This window comes from Equus caballus, chromosome 8 (genome assembly GCF_041296265.1).
Source record: "Equus caballus isolate H_3958 breed thoroughbred chromosome 8, TB-T2T, whole genome shotgun sequence".
In the NCBI taxonomy this organism is placed as follows: Eukaryota; Metazoa; Chordata; class Mammalia; order Perissodactyla; family Equidae; genus Equus; species Equus caballus.
The window spans coordinates 41,589,208-41,609,730 of NC_091691.1; the positions used below are offsets into that span (position 1 = coordinate 41,589,208).

The 20,523-nt window shown below is 42.7% G+C and overlaps 1 protein-coding gene across 8 annotated transcripts in view; it reads left to right on the top strand.

Annotated features, from left to right (window-relative positions):
* PTPRM (protein tyrosine phosphatase receptor type M) overlaps window positions 1-20,523 on the top strand; it is a 770,187-nt gene that overhangs the window by 659,179 nt on the left and 90,485 nt on the right. For all 8 annotated transcript variants that reach the window (XM_023648190.2, XM_023648193.2, XM_023648191.2 and 5 more), the window contains one exon: window positions 15,071-15,158. In XM_023648190.2, coding sequence (XP_023503958.2) covers window positions 15,071-15,158 — 88 coding nt within the window. The remainder of the gene's footprint in view (window positions 1-15,070; window positions 15,159-20,523) is intronic.

Below are 20,523 nucleotides of genomic sequence, written 5' to 3' on the forward strand. Positions count from 1 at the left end.
GAAGCCCGAGCTGAGGAGTGGGTTCGTAGCCCATGGACCACATTTCCTTTCATTTGATGCTGTGTCTTGAAGGCTATGGCTGTGCAGTGTGCCTGCCTCTGTGAGTGGGTCTGTTTTGTCAACACATCCCAGGTCTGCAGTATTGAAGCAGAATGTCTCCCTGCTGCGTGAACTACAGCCTCACTAAGAATTCAGTGATAATAACACTCAAAAAAATTAAGAATATGAATGTTCAGTATGGAAAAGATGTTCAGAGAAGCAAAAATTGTGTGTGTATATCCACCACTGAATGTCAGGCTACAGCAAGAGACCTGTGTCTGCCTGAGCCAGGTTTTCTGTTTCCGGCACTCCGATGACTGATTCCCGCAAAACATCCCACTTTGCTTACGCCAACCCCACGCTCACCAGCCAGTGTCAGCAGCAGCGTAACAGCTCGGCTTTCCGGGTAGTGCCACTTCATACAGCACCACGGATATAACGGACACTTGGAAAGAAAGTATCCCCGTTTTAAAGTAGAACGTTAACATTCGAGGTTACACATTGGAGTCACTTCAGTTTCATACCTGCACATCCATGACTGGGAAGGATTCAGCTCTTAAGTGCTAAGTTTGTTAGTTTGCCTGGGCTGCCATGACAGACTAAGGGGCTTAAACCACACATATCTATTTTCTCATGGTTCTGGAGGCTAGAAGTCCATGATCAAGTCGTGGGCGCCTTGATGAGTGGGTTTCCTCTGAGGTCTCTTTCCTTGGCTTGCAAATGGCTGCCCTCTTGGTGCTGCTTCATGTGGTCATCCCTCTGTGTAAATCTCCTCTTATAAAGACACGAGTCGTCTTGGATTCAGGCCACCCATATGACCTCATTTAACTTAGTTACTTCTTTAATGGCCTTGTCTCCAAATACAGTCACGTTCTGAGGTACTGGGGGTTAAGGCTTCAACATATGAATTTGGCAGGGAGGGAGACAATTCATCTCTTAACACTAAGAAAATTACATTTCATATCCAGGAAGGCTGAGAGATCTTACAATTTGAGACCCAACCAAGGGGCTTTTCCTGAGAGATTGGGAGAGGCAATCCTCTGGCAGCTCCTGTCCGTCAGCCTCGCTGGTTTGCTATAAATCATAACCTGAGCTGTCCAATATGGCAGCTACTAGCCACGTGTGCCTATTTAAACCTAAGTCAATTTAAGTTAAATAAAATTTTAAATTCAGTTCCTCAGTCACCCTAGCCTCATTGCAAGTACTCAATAGCCACAAGTGGCTAGTAGCCATTGTATTAGAGAGTGAGAATGTAGAACATTTCAATCACTGTAGAACCGCCATTACATTTCCTGTTCTGGAAGGGCCATGCTCAATGGCTTTGACAGTCATTAAGGTCATCCCTGCAACAGGTATCTTACAGCTATGTGCTTTGTGAGCTCTCTGCTGCGCACATTAAAAGTGGGGACATGGGCCCTCTCTTCAGTCAACACATACTCTAATTGTGATAAAAATAACATAAAATATTGGGGCTGGCCCAGTGATGTGGTGGTTGGGTTCGTGCGCTCCACTTTGGCAGCCTGGGTTTTGCAGGTTTGGATCCTGGGCCCTGACCAAGCACCGCTTGTCAAGCCATGCTGTGGCATTGTCCCACATAAAATAGAGGAAGGTTGGTACAGGTGTTAGCTCAGTGGCAATCTTCCCCAAGCAAAAAGAGGAAGATTGGCAACAGTTGTTAGCTCAGGGCCAGTCTTCCTCACAAAAAAAAAAAAAGAAGCTTAAAAACAATAACGTAAAATATTAAATGTCAGATCTGTAAAGAAAAGGTAAGTGGGACATGCCAGTAGCCACAATAGAATTTTGGAAGAAAAAAAGATCAATGGAAACTGGAGAAGAAAATCACAGAAGAGGTAGGTTTGAGCAAAGTACAGTATTAAGATCAACTTTTCAAGGCAAGGCAAGGGAAGGAAGGGCCCCCTGCTAGAGCAATGTCAGGTCCCTCATAAATTAGAACATAGATAGACATGGAAGACAGCTCTCATTATGACCTTTATCTTGGACCTACATTAATGTCGATGCTTTCATTCTCTCCTTTTCACTTCTTAGCTTCTCCTGTTCCTTTCTTAGCCTTTCCTGTTCATTCATTGGTACAACCTTGGGTTCTTACACATCCTAGCAGATCTACAAAGATTTCCTTCTTTCTACTGTCTGCCTATAGAACTGTTTTGTTCCTGCTCTCCTCCTCAATCTACAGTAGGATGCTTGTTGCAAGATTACCTTCATGACAACCAGATCAATTGAGCAGGGCCCCTCCTGTAAGGACGGAAGTCTGCTATCCAGTACCATGGCCACCAGCCACTTGTGCTAGTGAGCACTTGCAGTGTGCTGGAGTGACTGAGGAACTGAGCATCAGGGCTAGAACCCCTTTGGGTTGTTCAGGGAGCTTGAATGAGCCATACATTGAGAATCAGCAGCTTCTTTTGCCTTAGCCCTTTCACAACAGCATCCTTTCTCTAGAGCATACAGAAGGCATTCAATAATCCTAGGAAATGGGGACCACCTCCCAGTTTATTCAGAGGTGGAAGTGGAGTAGGGAAGGAAGGGCACTGAAGAGTCATCTTGCAGTACCCGGGTTATGGAGGTCCACTGATGCATTAAGAAGGCGTCTGATGTCTTAAGTACAGATACTAACACTGAATCACTGATTCAATGTTGATTACTCAGTTATAATTGCTATTCAATTTAGTAATTTAATTTTCAGACATTACAGATTTTTGCAGTGTTTTAAATCAAATAAAAGTTATTCTTTCGGGACCTAATACTTGTTGAAGAGTTTTTAGACATCACACCAAAAGTGTGATCCAAAAAGAAAAAAATTAGGAAACTGGACTTCATCAAAATTAAAAATATTTGCTCTGTGAAATATTGTGTTAAGAGGATGAAAATACAAGCTCTAGTCTGGTAAAAAGTATTTGTAACCCACATATCTGACAAACAACTTGTGTCTAGAACATGTAAAGGACTCTCAAAACTCAACAGTAAAAACACAAATAACCCAATTAGAAATGAGTGAAGACATGGAAGACACTTCACTAGAGGCCATATAGAGGGCAAATAAGCACATGAAGAGATATTCAACATGGTTAGCCATTAAGAAAATGCAAATTAAGACCACATGGAGGTACCACTACACACGTATTAGCTAAAATAAAAAATAGAGACAATACCAAATGCTGGTGAGAATGTGGAGACACCGGATTGCTCATAAGTTACTGATGAGAATAGAAAATGTAGAGCCACTCTGGAAAATAGTTTGGGGTTTCTTAAAACATTAAACACGCATTTAACATTCTACCCAACAGTCGCACTCCCAGGCTTTTATCTCAGAGAAATGAAAACTTATACCCTTCCCCACTAAAATGTCATAGAATAAACAGGCACATTGTACCGAGTTCTGTTTCCTGGTTTTGATATTGTACTACAGTGATGTGGGAACCATTGGGGAAAATTGAGGAGTACATGGGACCTCTCTGTAGTATCTTTGCAACTTCCTGTGAATCCATAATTATTTAGAAATAAAAAGTTAAAATTACTCTTTCATATAATTTAAAATTCATTTCAAACTTATTGGTTGCCAACATAGTGATTCCTTAGCTCACTGGTGATGATAATTATAAGGTTAACTTTTATTTATAAATATGTTGGAGTCTCTTTTCATGAGCGTAAGTTACAGCTGTAACAAGACAATGATTAAAGGATTCCTGTGTGTTAAGAAGAGACATCTATGAGATGTGATAGATAAATAACAGACATATGATTATGTAATATCCTTGAGCGATTATGGTAAAACCCCTAGAGTAGTGTTTAGAACATAGCAAGTATGCTGCACTTGTTATCGTGTGTTATTATTAATATCTGTTCTTATTAATACTACTGAATTGATAGCTTCTTGTGATTTCACTTAAAGAATTCTTAATGTAATCAAAATATTTTGAGCCAAAGTTTTTTCTTTATTACACTTCTTCTTGGCCAAAATTCAAATCCCCTTTCAGGGATTTTCTTTGCTGAAACAACAATCTTTGGATATTCTGTTTTGTGATGGAGACAGTAATGCAGGTCCTCCACGGACATTAGATCTCTGCTGTTTGCATTTCAAAACTGACCCTCAAGTTTACTTTAATTTACTTTCAACTATCTTGCCTTCTCTAAAATGTTTTAAGGTAGGACTTCTAATGACACGAAGCATCTTATTTTTAGTGTAATACCAAACCTTGTAGTTCTAAACAAAAATTTGAATCATATGCCCCCAAGGTTTTACTCTAATATCTGGTTCCTTGAATTAGAGCCAAGTCTTCATTTTTTAAAGCATCAGCAGATTCTAAATACAACTTTTGGCTACTTGCTTTTATCATTTGACCTTGGTTCACTTAAACTAATTGTTATCCTTTCAGCAGATTGTGATTCTAAAGAACAACAATAAAAACTATGCTATAGGACTTGAGAGGAATTTTTAAAATTCTGAGTGCCATGCCCTCCTTGTAGAGTGTGACTTTTCAGGATTACTCTCTCAATCATGATGATAATTTACTTAAAACTAGATATAAGCATATAATTTTTAAAAACGTTTTGAAGAATGAGGCCTCAAAAATTTTAAATTCAAATACATTTATGATGTGGGAATCTTCTGATTTATAATTGTCACCTTTTTATTCACTTAATACTTACAGAGCTCCTCCTATATGGCAGGTCGATTCTCAGTACTGAGGCTCCATAAATGCTCAGCCCCTCTCCAATGGGGCACCTGGTGGCGAGGAGAGAGGCCTTCATGCTTTATGCCCCGTGCATCACCAGAGAAGTTCTACAGGTGCATACGTTACACTTATCACGTGACAGTTGTATGGCACTTTATGTGTACAAGCTCCCTACATGTTCTTTTCACTGACATTCATTGGTTTTAATACTGAAAGCAATCCTGTGAAGTAATTTAAATCATTGTAGTATTTTTCTACTGTATAAATTAAAAAACACATTCAGTAACTGCCCTGTGGCCACACACTCGGGAATCAGTCAGAAATGGGATTTAAACCCAAGTCCTCTGGTCCTAGATCCCGTGCTCTGTCCTCTCCTACACCGTGTTGTGAGCCAAGATGGACGGTGAATTCAGAGTTCTCCCCAAGTGTGAGATGCAGACAACCAATGATGTACAAGGTGAATTTTAGGAGGTCCACTCACAAGGCATAAACTGTGCTGAATTTCAGGGTGAGAAAGTGATTGCTTGTCCAGTTAGTTCTTTCAATCCTTTGATTCATCAGTGAGCCTTGGTTTGGGGTAGTGTTTTGACATCTCTCTCACCCGACGTAGTAGAGGCCTCAGGCTCAGAACACAGCCAAGCTGTACTGCCCGTCTGAGATTAATATCATTGTTTTGTTTTCATTGTATTTACTTTTTCTGTTATCTTTACCTGTGGTGTTTTGGCTTTCCATTTACTGTAATGATAGGAAATTTCATTTCCAAATAAATGTATTTAAATCCTTAAATAAATTAGAGGGAAGTGGTGAAGGTCGTTCACCAATGACTACAATTTGGGCAGAACTTGTGGTTGCTGCAGACCCCTCTCTCATCATCTCTCACCTTTCGAGGGTTCTTGTTTCATCTTTCTGTTTGCCTGCACAACTTCCAATCCCAAAGCTTCCTGCTGAGATGATAACAGTTTGTAGGGAGCACGTTCAGGTGAGGAAGGCGTTCCACCCAAGGTCTGTAGTAAGATGATTTCTACCAATAATGTTTAATCTGTTTGAGAGGTGAATTCGTTCCTTCAGGATTCCCCACAGAGGTTGTGAGTGGCTCTGTCTCTATGGAGGGGTGATCAGCAACATGTAGAGACTTCCACATGCAAGGATTTCTCCTCTGTGCCTGGTGCAGGCTCATTGTTTTGACTTTGTTTAGAATCCCCTCCTCATGCCTGCAGACTAAGGCTGAGAGCCAAGACTTTCCTCACGAGAAGTAGTCGATGGACCTGTAAAGTAGTGGCGTCCACAGTCTTCAATAAGAAATGACGTTTGGCTACATCAGTCGATAAAGGAGAACAGTTGTGACTCTAATTTCATAACGGGTTATAATTTTCAATGAAAATGTTTGCTTTTAAGAGTAGAAGTTGAACTTTTGGACAGAGTAAATTGAGATTCAATTATTCTTCACTAAACTGTTTGAAAAGGTATGTCTAACCTTGATTTCCAAATTTCTAAAATAATTCTTCCTTCTAAATTTTTATCTTTAATTGTCATGACTTAAGTACTACAGGCAGAGCCTGGGAATTGTGCTGATAGGTTTTATAAATTAATAGATGTCAAAAAGAGAGTCACAAATCTCTCATTAAAATTGCTTTTTCTGCTACACTTATTCATTTCCAAGTCTGTCATGTCTAAAAAGTATCCTTAGATTTTCAATCACATTTGGTAAAATCTATGTGCTGTGATTTCTGAGGTGAGGACATTTTAAAACTCACAGTTCTCCAAAAACAAGGGGAAGAACAAAACAACGATCGCCCCACTTCTAAATCCTGTGTACAATCAGTGCAGGAAGAATGTAGAGGCGCCAGCAGAAAAACCGAAAAGGACTGTGGTCAGTGAGACAGTAACAAACCTGACAGCAGCGCCAGTAAAGCTTTGTTGTCATCAAAGGCTCAAGCTTTAATATTAGCACAAGAACAGTAATTGCTGGCCCTGATTAGGCACTTACTGTGCACTAAGTGTGTTGCACGTGGTGAGTTTCATGGTCTTTATGGCCACCATGCTGTCAGTTTTCAAATAAGAAAGTGGCAGGTGCCCAGGTGTGTTTTCAAAAGCTCACTCTGGGAGAAGTGTGTAGGCTGGAGCGGGGTGAAGCAACCAGGTAGAAAGCTACTGCAATAATGCAGGCAAGAGATTGGTAGGACCTCAACGTTTCTGGCAGCTCTCAGAAGGAAAGGAGCAGCTAGATTTCTGTAAAAGCATCCATTTGTTCTCTGGATGTTTTGGGGGGGCTCTTCCTAAGGAAGGCCCCTTGCTTGTCTCTGAAGATCCAGGCACCCTTAGCACAAGCTCGCTGACAAATCACTCTTTCAAGGCAGGTGCAGAGGCGGAGGAAATTACAGTTCTCTAGTGGTATTAACATCGCAAGCCCTGGCAAGATCTCATCTGAAGGGAAATGAAAATTGCGCTCTCTCTGACATGTGGGTGGCAATCCTGGAGGTAGGACTCAAACCCAGAGTGATCTAGAGAAACTACAAAACAATTGAGTCAGATACTTTCACCTTCCTTTAAAGCAAAGCAGTCCTCTTTTTGGTGCCATCTGTGACAAGCAGCGTATTGACATCACTGTTTTGACACCCTTCCAATTACTGTAGCCTCTTGGAGGTGCCAGGGTAGCACAGTAAGTATAGGGCCAGCCCCAAATTCCAGAATCTTTGCAAAATTGATTGATCTCATGATGTCCACCATGATCAAGGGATAGGCAATGCCTAACTCAAAAAAGTAAACTTCGACCAAGTTTTATACAATCAGTATAAATGCTTCTAATATATCCCTTGCAGTGGTGCCACTCCACTACCCCAGTCCTCATTGCGTGGGACGCATCAGGGCGCCCTACAACGACCATCTGGAAGAATGAGTCTGCAGGTGTAGCCTTTGAGTTTCAAACTGATGAATATCCTTGTGATGAGCCCTTGAAAGCCTCCTTCAAGGACAAGTGCCAGGGAACCAGGGACTCCCTGGAGCTTCTTGCTGCCTCTGCAGCATCAGTGGGTGAGGACTTCATCACATGTGCAGGAAGGCAGGCTTCCAGCCCTGAGAAGGCTTCCTGGATGAGGAGGTGCTGGGTACAGCTGAAAATGGGAGCGCTTCATCATTAAGCTCTCTTCTAGAGAACAAAGGGAAGAGAAAGGCAGGCCAAGGCAGTGTTGAATATTCCTGAACAGCTACTCTCTGCCTCTTAAAAGTAATGCTCAACCAAACTCACCCCAATTATATCAAAATAGCCCCCCTTTTAAAACCACCTTCCTGTGCATCAGTCTATATAATTCGAGGGAATATTGGCCTTGTCTGTGGAATGTTCTGAAACAGCCAATGCTTTGCAGTTACCGTTTTCACCACTTTTTACTCTCTCACTCAGGTGAAGAGTATTTTTTCTCTCCAGCCACTTGATCAGTGGTTTTCAAATATTTTTTGCTTCGATATGCTTGAAGAATATGTCACATCATTAGTGGGAGCTTCGACTGCAGTAATTCTGAAGGTAGAAAGAAAAGGAGTTTTGAAATTGGGCAAATTTAAAGAAAAGCAGGTAGATTGAGGGTGCCTCGAGGGTACGCATAGCTTCACGGTCCCGGGGGAATCACTGCGCAGATGGTAACAGAGCTATGTGGAATCGAACAGGCTTATTCCATAAGAAGTGGAAACCCAGAAATGCCTGGTGGCTCATGACCCACTGCAAGGGTGACTTCAGAAAGCTGCCTGCACAGTGCCCTGCAGTGGGCATGAAGCCACGTGTTCTTGGCCAGCTCTGCGGACAAGTGCCAGAAGCACTTGAGTTCAAAGCCAGATGACCTTGGGTCCAGGGTCCCAACTTCTGCTTACTGGCTGCATGATCTCAGGCAATCAACTTCATGCCATCAATCCTAAATTGCTTATCTACGCAGTAGGAATAAAAATGCTTACCTGATAGAGCTTCAGACACTCATAAGCAGATATTATTCTATGGGAAGTATATGACGTTGCTGTGAAAAGTCACTCATTTGGAGTAATCTTCAACAGAATAAAAAAACATGTTCTAGAGCTCAGCCAAATGTCAGGGGGAACAGTTTCTGGGCACTAAAATATCATATAATTTTTTTAGGCTGCAAACCTCAATTCCATTATCAAAAGAGAAAGAGGTGTTAGGTAGAGGAAGGCACTATGAAGCTATTGCCAAGATCATCACCTGCCTGAATCCTGCAAAGAGAAAAATTCTGCAAAATTTGGAATTTATTGAGTTGCAATGAAACATGGCCATTTGAAGTGTGAGATCAGTTAGCACCTTCTTCAAAAATATCAAGAAGTTCACATTCAGATTTCAGTTTGTTTAGAATTAACACAGTTCGTGTGTCTAGTTCTTGTTTTCGCCGTCTTCACCTCTTTTGCCCTTAAGGCATCACATGCTCCCTTTGGCTGCCCCCGTCCAGGGTATTGGATAATGACAGTGACTGGTGACCACTGCTGCCGCTGTACCTGGGCTTCTGGGGCCACCTTCCCGATGGCACTCCACTCCATGGCCTGTTGGGCAACGTTGGGGTCTTCAGTTGGTTCACTGCAACAGCAATCAGTAGTTTCTGACCCAGTAAAATGCGGTGCTTTGAGGAACCAGAAGAGAAGTTTGGGCCAAAAACAAAGTTCAGAGACGTCGCATGCCCCAGTGGGTTCATCTTCTTTCTTTCAGGGTGATGATTTTAGTCATTTTACATGCACGGTTTGATTCATTGAGAAAGGAAGGCGAAGCTGATTTGTGGAGCTTCTGAGAGCACTAGCCCCACCCTGCCTGGAAGCACACGCGCCTTACCTGCAGGCTCCTCGACCTGCGTCCCTTTCTTCCTGGCAGCTTTTCTGTTGAATGGGACTTTTTTCTCCTTTTGTAATATCTTGGAGCTGTGGCATTTTTAACAGACTGCATCATTTTGGAGTAACGCTCTATTGAGATGGGCAACTGAGATGTATTAATTATCCTGCGGAAGATGACGGTGGTATCCCAGGTGGGGGAGGAGGCTACTGAATCACAGAAACGTGTTTCCTGTGCAGAAATAAATGGCTGTGTGGGGGATGTTCAGGCTCCTTCTGCCCGAGCCCTGAGCCCTTGCAGAGTAAAGCGTCTCAGAGCGGGGAAGTTGTTGGCATTCGCTGGAGCTTGCGTAGTTTCATTTTACTGTTTCAGAAACTTATTACCCTTGCAGAGTGGCTCCCCAGTTTGCTGCCTTTTCTCAGTGTATATGATCTGAGGTGGTCAGAGGAGACACTTTAATTACATTTTAAGTAGAGTCAAAGCATAAGTATATTTATGAGAATTCTAACAGAGGGTGCAGTGGGCCCATTAACTTAAATCCCCAAAATACGCAGTGTTTTTTCATAAATAAAAGTCCACAGTTTGTGTGTGAAATTGTATCGGCATATTAAAAATCTGCCCTAAGCGCTAAATATTGCCTAAATGTGCATATTGTATTTACAATTCCTCTCATAAATAGTGTCCTGGGAGCATGGGCCGTCCTCTGTCTCCCAAGCCTGTCCCACCAGCTGCCCCGAGGGTGAGACATCATCAGTCGCCACAGGATGATTTTGGCCGTACTTCGCGTAGCCATCACATCAGCTCTCTCATTGGGCCGGTTTTCAAAGTACCCCCTGTGCTTTGGTTGAATCTGATTTAGTGAACCTGCTCATAACTTTTGTTATGCTGTGAACTCCCAGCTGCCGAAGGGAGCACACGAACTTAACCACTGTGCCACCGGGCCCTGCGTAATTTTAGAGGAACACATATAACTTTTGACCTTCTTGAAGATAAAAAAATAGCTAAAGAACTTTTTGTTCTTTCCCAAAGAAAAATGCACAGGAGAAAAGTCATATAAAATGTGCATTGATTTGCTTAATTTATTAAAAGATGTTTAAAAGCCAAAAACTATGTGAAATAGGACATAGTTAGAATGATTACATAGCAAAATTATTTAATTTTCCTAAGACATATTTTGCTGGTGAGTTTTTTAGTGACTATCTGTCCATCTCATGGTGTACCAGAAAAAGGAGACAAGTAGTCAGAGAAGGTTCAGTTTCTCCAGAAACAAGGAATGGAGGAAGCATGTCTGCTGCCTCGGAAGTCACATGTGTGTGCGAGGCCTGGCTGTGGACGAGACAGGAGACAGTATTCTACAGCACTGATGACCTGCATTCCTGCCACGATTGTCATTCTTGCTTAGAATTCCCAAGCCAGGAAAGTAGCCATCGGCCCACAGTGTGAGACACCTATATATCATGTCAATTTCTCTGAGTGCCCATTGGCTCTAGAGCTCTAGATAAAGTTTTATTTTCTAACTAGAAATTTTGTCCTACTTCAAGCATAAGAGGGAGTCAAGTCTAAGGTAAATATCTTTTCAGATATTTTGAAAATGTATGAAAACAAAAAACTATAACATTTAAAACTGGATCCCTCTTAGAAAATAAAAAATATAATCATCACCATAACAAAAGGAAACAAAAGCCAAGTTAGCCCATCCGGAAAGCCCTTCCCTCCTCTCTCTGGGCTCCACATAGGTATACTACTTATTTTCCAGGCCAAGGATAAGGACACATGGTCTTAATAATGCATATGTATTCATGGGGAGATTGGCAAATAATTGGAAGCAGAGCTGTTCCAGAAAGTGCAAGACCTGGTCACCATATCTGTAGAAGTCAGAACTCTGGATAGCACTAGCCATCTGATCTGTTTCTTGGAACAGCTCTTTTTTGTTTTGATTTGCTTTTGTTTAAGAAAAAATGCATTTAGCCACTTAAAGTGACTCACATAATTCCTGGATAGGAAGTTGGGGAGGCTCAGGCTGGAACTTCCCCTTCTGCTGTGGCCCTCCTGCTGCTGCTTCGCTGCGGTGATCACATTGTGCTCACAGATAGCAAAAGTTCCTATCTCGTAAAAGTAATCAACAATGAAACAAAGTTTACTTGACATCTTTCATTTTGTCTTGTTGTAAACCTTCCTTTAGAGACAAGGAGATGCAATCTAGGCATGGAAAGCAGTTGTTGGCCATGTGTATTTAAGTAGATTTAACACGGTTTCCCCTTCAAAGTCCTTGTCAGGGTAGAGGTGGGACAAAAAGATCCATGGCATAAGAGTCTGAGCCGTGAAGGTCTGACCCAGGTGGTGTGTTGTGAACTGGTTGTGGTCTTTTCTCTTACCCCTTGGCTGTAGAGCAGGGAGGCTGGCTCCGGGCCTGACCCCTCGCATGAGGACTGGTTGAGAGGGTGGACTCCTTCATCCTGCAAGCGTGTGTTGATGCCCACCATAATCAGTGCTCGGGGATGGGCAGCACTGGGGCCCACCCCTATGAAAACATGCTGGAAACTACTTGTAGTACTCAAGTATAAGGAGATTGGCTATTGTTTCATTGTTGATTCGTGTCTGTTTCCTGGTCATCAGTTAAATGAAAACAAGCAAATTAAAATAGCTGTTTTTAAAAGCAAGGGCTATTGGAAATCCTATGATTACCACAAATGCTAAAGAAACACAGCTGGGATGTGAGCAGCGTGCGGCACAGGACAGCGTCTGTTTGTCAAGAACGGAAGGGACTGGCGTGGCTCAGTGTGGATTTGTCTGAGGTGACTTACTTAGGAGCATTTTCTTTTATTAGTTCAACAAATGTGTCTCCCCTAATCCACCGTTGACCCCTTTCTCCTCGCTTTCTCCTCCATCCTGTGACAGTGTTAACTAGTGACCATGGACATGTTGGAAGACAGCAAGTTCTCCCTCAAAGACAGCTTCCTTCTTCATCTTCCTACAATAAACAAAATGTGAAAACTTTAAGAAGGGTGGAAAAGGCAGAAGGAAATGAAATTTGTAATTACATCATGACAAACTCAAAGTAAAATTAAATTGTTATAAGGGAAGTCAAATAATAGTTATTACTCAACTGTAAAATGATTGTCATTCATAGAGTAACAAAGACACTATTCAGAAAAAGAGTGTGACTTTAAAATCCCTAAAGCTATTTTTCAGTGCACGTTTTATAGGACAATAGAAGTTACATGTTTAAATAAATCCCCTGATCATATAATGGTGTTGTTCTAGGTGGAATTAACTAGTGATTTTTACTGCTAGTATTTCTAGTGACTTAATTCATTAATAACCTGAAAGTGTTTTTTACTTGCATTTGTCCTGCATCATACAGTATTTTACCCTTCAGTTAGCAATGTATATTGTGAATTTGTTAATATACCTGTAGGTATATAGTACATCTGATCCTGGCCTGCCCCCATGTTTTCTTCAAGATCATAAATATAATGTAAAAACTGTTATGATAATAAGGTGTCAAAGATGATCATGATGGGAGCTGAAATTAAGACGGGCAATTTAAAACTGTAATCTTTTTTTTTTTTAAAGTAATTTTTTTTTTTTAAGATTTTACTTTTCCTTTTTCTCCCAAAGGCCCCCGGTACGTAGTTGTGTATTTTTAGTTGTGGGTCCTTCTAGTTGTGGCATGTGGGATGCCGCCTCAGCATGGCCTGGTGAGTGGTGCCATATCCTCACCCAGGATCCAAACTAGCAAAACCCTGGGCCGCTGAAGCGGAGCGCGCGAACTTAACCACTCAGCCACAGGGCCAGCCCCTAAAACTCTAACTCTTATGTTTGCACTGTTATCCTTTCACTCTTGCATGTTATAACATAGTGTGTCCTCCCCTTCTGTTTTGTTGCCTGGAAGTCCTGGTGCCAGTGGGACAGAGCTGGGACAGGGCTCTTTTCCAGCCAGGCTCTGATGAGGGCTGAGCTGTGTGGTATCAGCGGTATCAACACACAGCAGGTCACAAATAGGGTGTGGACTCACAAACTGGCAGAATGAAATCTGCAAACTGTGTACACACAGGTTTTCCAAGCATTTGAACCACTCACACACTTAAGCTGCAGAAGTTAAGTTTCATTTTGAGATCAAAGCCAAAAAGACTGTCGCCAAACACTGCAGTCAGTCATTCATTCAATAACTGATTATCAATCAGATTCCTACCGTGAGGAACAGCCTCTGTACAAACGCAGTCCCGGCCCTCAGAATCCAGTCTGGTGGCAGAGACAGTAGAAGGCGCCGAGCACTGTCCTCTGCATGATCAGGTCTGTGCGAGATGCAGGTGACCGGGGCTCACTGTAGGGTCTGTGAGCAGATGTCCCACCTAGTGCAGCAGCACCAAGGAGCAGTTTAACTAATAAGGCATAACTGGACCCATAGAAAGGAATAATAAGGAGGTCCTGTTGAACCACAGACTAATCACTAAATATTGGTAATTGGTGGAAATGGCCAAGACGGCCAAACACCATAGGTGGGATGGAGATTAGGGGAGTAGAAAAGAGCCTCAGTTCTAAAGAGACAACTTAAAAAGCAATCCTGGCACATGTTTGAGGGTGTGAGTTCCTGACGTCACATCTCTGGCCCTAAAGCCAGAGCGGAACAGCCCCACAGCATTTTGGAACAGTGCCTTCCTTCATCTGCTCCACCTTTATGCTGTCTTCCTTCTCTTTCCTCTTTCCCAGTTGGTGCCAAGAAGTATGAGTAGCTGGAGCAAAGACAAGAAATCAGTTTTACTAAATGTTTCTTGCTACCAGCCTTCTTCCCAATTCCTCCTTATTGAGTTGGCTACCTGAAGGTAAAATGGAATGCGGCTGAAATGGAACTGAAAGTCCTAGATTTTCTTTCACTTGTCAACTGATAACAGAGTACATTTTCATTATAACTTGAACAGGAAAAATATATGTCTGACTAATCACATGAAGATTAAAGACCCTGGGCATAATAATGCCAAATCCTTAAATAAATGGACAGCTAAGGTACATTAAAAATGAAGAGAAAACTCTGGCAGAATTTATTACAAGATTTTAGCCTTGAAGTCGTGAAGTCTTAGCTTACCTACTTTCACAGTTTTAACCAAAAATAACTTTATTTCAGTCAGCAATTGGGAAGAAAAATGATATCTTTATATGTCTTAGGAGAATGTTGAAAAATGGTAACATAATTAAGAAATTGAGCGAAAGGTCATATTTTTCTCTAATGAATATTCAAGTAGGATAGGGAGGAGCACTCAGCAGTTTTTAATGGATTGTACAGATAAATTGTGGGTCACTCTTCAGCCCTGCTCCGTATTTGTACCACAGGACCTAAACGAAAACGAAAGCTAAATGAAATATTTCAGATGTAAAGTAGTTTAATAATCAATTATCCCATTCCCTGAACATTCTTTTCCTTCCTGACCCTTGGTGTCCATTTCTTGAGAATGTCCTCCATCATTGAGCTCCCTGTGTTTCCTGCACCAAATTGCATCTCTTAGTGTCGCTCTTTTCCTTCCTCCAGAGCTTCTTTGAAGGGCAGTCTGCACCATGGGACTCTGCTAAGAAGGATGAGAACAGGATGAAGAACAGATACGGGAACATCATTGCGTGTAAGTGCTGCTGCTGTAATTGCACTGTCGTGTAACTTTCTTTCTGCACCTGCTAAGACTGGCCGCCAGCCTCATGCAGTGAGAATTTGCGGTGCAATTACTGCCTTCATCCTGCTGGAAAAGCTAGTGTTATGCTCCTATTAAAGAAAGCAGAAACTACCTAAATACCCCCCTCTGTCAATGTGTCCTGCTGTGGGGCTAGTTTTACTTTTAGATTTAAGGTTTGGGTAACGTAGGTAATGTTAAAATCTGAAAAGGAAAATGCATTTTAGAAGGAGTAAACATAACAGTCTTAATGTTTCCCAGCTGCTACATGAGAATAAATAGAAATAACGATGCACAGCATGCCTTAATGCCAGGAGCTCGGGGTTCTCAGCAAACAGGGACTCATTCATCCTCTGGACACTTGGGTTAGGTAGGTCAGTAATAGCCGCATTTTAAGGACAGGAAACTGAAACTCAGAAGTTAAATGGTAGTCCTCATATCACAACACTCATTAGCAAAAGAGCTAGCATTATATCTCAGAAATTCCCCATTGCGGTGAGACTGAATGTTACCAATTCATAACACCTTGGAAGGTTCTTAAATCTAGCCCAACCTCATTAATGTCCTGTAACGATGCTGAGGCGCACGGTCGATTGATGAGCCTCCTTCTCCCAAGGCTGAAGCCATCCATCCTCTGCAGTCACCGCACTGTCACACATGACTGCACCAACATACTGACGAGGACTCACCGAATTAATACTATGTCTGAAGATACATACATTAAAAAAAAAGGCAACGTGAGAATAGACCTAGAGAGCATCTAGCCCATCATGTCGTATTACTTTTAAGAGAACAAACTTGAAAGGTTTGGATAGTCCAGGGGAGCAATATATTAGCTTTATTGATTGTGAAAGTGCAGTTAAATTGTATTTGCCTGAGTTACCATTTCTTAGTGGGACAGTAGAGATTCTGTAGCAGCACTGCCCAGCGGATTTTCTGTGACTGTAGAAATGTCCTGTGTCTGCGCTGTCTGATGCAGTAGACACTCACCACACGAGCACTTGAAATGTGGCTGGTGAGACGGAGGAACTGAGTTTTAAATTGTGTTTAATTTTAATTATTTTGAGTTTAAATGGTACACGAGGCTCCCATATTGGACAGTGCAGATCTATAGTGTGTTTTACAAAAAAAAAAAAGGTGGCGGGGTTTACGTTTAATATGAATGGTCCTGACTGAGCATGAGCATGCCCTGTTTTCCATTTGGCCACTTAGAAAACCAAACTACTGGTTTTGCAGGTGAGAAGTGCTGGCTCTGAGTGCTTTGTTTGTTCCTTTAGTTAGTGCTTCATTTGGTCGTCGGAGCCCTTTTTAGATAGAAGATGTTTCCCTGAGATCTCAGGCTTAATTGCCCCTCAGTGAATTTGATCGACACTTATGGAGCACCAGACACTGGGCTCACACTGAGGACTCCAAGGTGATGGAGACGACGTCCCTGCTCCCAGGACAGAGCAGACCAGGCAGATAATAAGAGCATTGTGACTCCTGCCTAGCACCATGAGACTGGGCTATATAGGAGCTGTGCATACAGTCTTATCGAGGCTCAGAGAAGGAAACCATCATTTCTTGCCAGACATCATGGGAGGTGTTAATTAACCAATGTAGATCCTTCCAACTTCCTTCATATTCTCTAGGAGCCCACTAAGGCTTTGCACTGTTAGAAGGATCCAGACTGCTCGTTGTGGCTTGCAGGATCCTTTGAGGAGTTCCTTCAGCTCTGTAGCAAACTCCAAGGGGATTCACAGAGGTAAAATGGGGAACTCACAGCAGTGCCCGGGGCATCCCTCCATACCTCGTGGAAGGGGAGGCTGAGGAGCCTCTGTCTTGCTGCGGCTATAGTATCCCGGATGTGGGGCACATGCAGAGATGCAGAAGGCAATGTCAGTGGGGTGATTTTGAAGTGCGCTCAGAGATCCAACTGACTTCCGTTCGGTGTAACTTTGAGTCCGCTCCTTCCTGACGTATAATTTAATACCTGCACTTGGTAGACACTTGAGAAATATTTTTGAATGATTAGTGAACGAACTAATAAAAGCTAGCATTTTCTGAGCACTTACTGTATGCGAAACACCACTCTAAGCACTTCACACGTGTTAGTGTTGATTCACGCACTTCCCATAATAGCACCATGAAATAGGTAATACGATTGTGTCTATTTCACAGGAGAGGAAATTGAGCATAAAGAAGGTAAAAGGGTTAGACAGTTAATGAGATGTGGAGGCAGGATTTCAAGCCAGGAGCAGCTTTTATGATCACCACCCAGTGGGCAGTTGGATGGCTGGTCCCCACCGGCTTGCTGCTGTGCCTGAAGTTTTCACCATTGCGTCACAGTCTGCAGAGGCCAATGTCAGTGACAAGGCGCAGCGTAAGGAGACTTTAGTCACCTCCCTCCCCATCCTTTATCTCCCTAGGCCACCCCTGATAAGTATGCAAACTAAGTAAAAACTGTGCACTTGCTGTTCAAAGGTAGCTTCAAGCTAAGTCCTCTAGCCCCCATGCTGACCCCCAGGCCCCCTGGAGAGAAATTCTGGAGCTGCCACTCTTAAGGGCATTCTGCAGAAGTTCATTTTTGACAGTTTCATGTCTATTGTCTAAGAAGAATAGTGTGGACAGGGTCTCATTTCTGTGTTAATTGTTAACCCAGTATCACTAATTGTCACCTAGCTCAGAATGGGTGCCGAGGTGACAAGATGTCAGAGGACATTTCATCATGGGCTGATGATGAGCAAGGCAGTAGCTGCATCCTGCCTGGTCTGTACTCTGGGTGGGCTGGCTGCAGGGCACTGGCCAGCACGTTTCAATGTGGGATGGGAAGGGAAGCAGAATAAAAGATAAGCATGGCCTAACCTACCTCCCAACTTTACTGCAATCAGAATTTATACCGTCTTTTTCATGAAAACATTTAAAAACCACAAAATCTATACAAATTTAAAATATTTTAACTCTACTAAGTGCTGTCCTCATCTTTAAAGTGACTTGCCTGTGATCACGTGAGTAGGTAGTTGTCCTTTTGTGATGTAAAATTGATTTTCTAGTTTAATTACTTAGAAAATTTCGTTTCTATGGACTCGGGGAGAGGCATAGCCCCTCAAGGCGAACGCAGGGGTGGCCTGTATTGATTGCTTCCTTTGCTTTCCGGGACAGTCTGCAGGCTCTCCAGGGCTTTCCAAGTGAATTCTCCACTGTAAAGTTCCTTTCAGCCTCCAGAGGTGCTGCCACCTTGTCTCCGCCCTGACCCTTCCCTGGGTTGGGTGTGCACAGAAACACTAAATCCCGTTCCTCTACCTGATTTCTCCTCACAGCTAGACCAAGAGTATGTGGTTAAATAGACCCAATAGTTCATCCCTTCAGTCAACAAATATTTATTTATCACCTACTATTTGCCAGACCCCATGCTAGGCACTGTTACGGAAAGATGGTTAAGCATAGTGGGGTACTGCCCTCCCAACAATCACAATCTATTGCTGGGTTGGGCAAATTCTTTCTGTAAGGGGCCAAATAATAACTATTTTAGGCTTTGCAGACCTGCCCATCTCATTTCACCTCCTCAGCTCTGCTGTTGAGTCCAAAAGCAGCCATAGACAATACATGAATGAATGGGCCTGTCTATGTTCCAGTGAAACTGTATTTTCAAAATCAGGCCCTGGGCTGGATTCGGCCCACAGGCTGGAGTTTGCTGACTCCTGCTGTAGTGGAGAACGGATCCCACCAGGAGAGCCTGGCATTCCTACCACCCGGGGCACATTTCTTCCACCACCAAGACCATCTTCAACCTCCAGACCCTGCACGTAGGACCTACCATTTCATCACGCCATATGTATAGGCACTGCGTGTAGTCTGTGTGTCTAGCACGGTGTCGCCAGAGGCAGAAAAGGTTCAAGTCCACCTCCCACGCCCATGACTTTACAATGTATGGGCTGGAGCAGACCGAGACATGCATGAGCTGGTAGGAGATGGGTAACTAGTGAGGGTAGACTGAGGAAGAAAGACCTTTTGAGCAAGAGAGAGGAACATAGGATTTGGAGTTGGAAGATCCAGTGGGAGGCTTCGCCCCACCAAGTACTAGCCAAATGACCTTGGGTGAGTTATGAACTTCTCAATGTCATAGTTTCCTGAGAACACTACCCGTTGTGGAAGTGAACTGAAATGCCACATAAAAACAACGTTGATTGTTGTTACCTGGAGAAAAATCACATCTTTTCTTCTTTATTACTCCTGAATTGCTCTTTACTCTTTTTCAGCTTAGGCAACTCATAAGGTAATTTAAAATGGAAAAAATAATCAGCATTTGGAAGACTCAGGTTCAAAACGATGAGCTGGTAGATAATTGCTCCCTAACTGTTAGCACCACTCTGCTGTCAACCTGGTTTGTGACAGACTGTGACTCTGGGCTCCATTTCTGGGTAGTCTGCCTGGCTGTGGCCTTTATTCCTGATCGCTGGGGCTGATTTTCTAGCTCTCACCTGGCCTCTGTCCTGTTCCCTCCCAGGCTCTTTCAGTGTGTCTTCATCAGGTTGCATTGTTTTTGTGCCTTTCTAGGAACAATGTCAAAAAGGGGACTTCTCAACGCCGGCTGCTCAATCTCCTGGTTTTACTCCTTAGCTTCTGCGGCGTCCTGAAGCCTTTCCCTACACACACAGGATCTTTTTCTTTTTCTCCGTGTATTTTTAAAATTAAAATTGTCTCTATTTAAGGTGTGCAACATGATGATGTAATGTACGTATACATAGTGAAATGATTACTACATCAAGCTAATCGACATGTCTTCTCTTCACATAGTTACCATTTTTTTATGTGTGGTAAAAACCCCTGAAATCTACTCTCTTGGCAAATTTCCAGATTCATTACAGTTTTGTTAACCAAGTCATCGTGCTGTACTTTAGATCTCTGGACGTACTCATCCCACATAACTCTGTCCCCTTTGACCAACATCTCCCCATGTCCTCCCCTCCCTGCTCCTGGTACGCTCAGTTCTACTCTCTGCTTCCATGTATTCCACAGTTTTAGATTCCAAATATCAGTCAGATCATGCAGTTTTTTTCTTTCTGTGTCTGGCTTTCACTTTTATCTGTGATGTTGCAATGGTTATCTTTTCCTCTTGTTTTCTATTGTTTTCTAAAATCCCTCTAGAACTGTCTGTGGGTATTTATATAATAACATATAAGGCTCTCTGCTGGCAGATCCTTAGATAGCAGTCACTCAGACCACCTGCCAAACAGTTAGTAATGCTTTTGAAACAGGATATCCAAATCCTTAGACACTACTGTTAGTCCACCCCTCGATAAATAGGATAAGTTTGATGCGGCTATGGGTTGTGAATCCC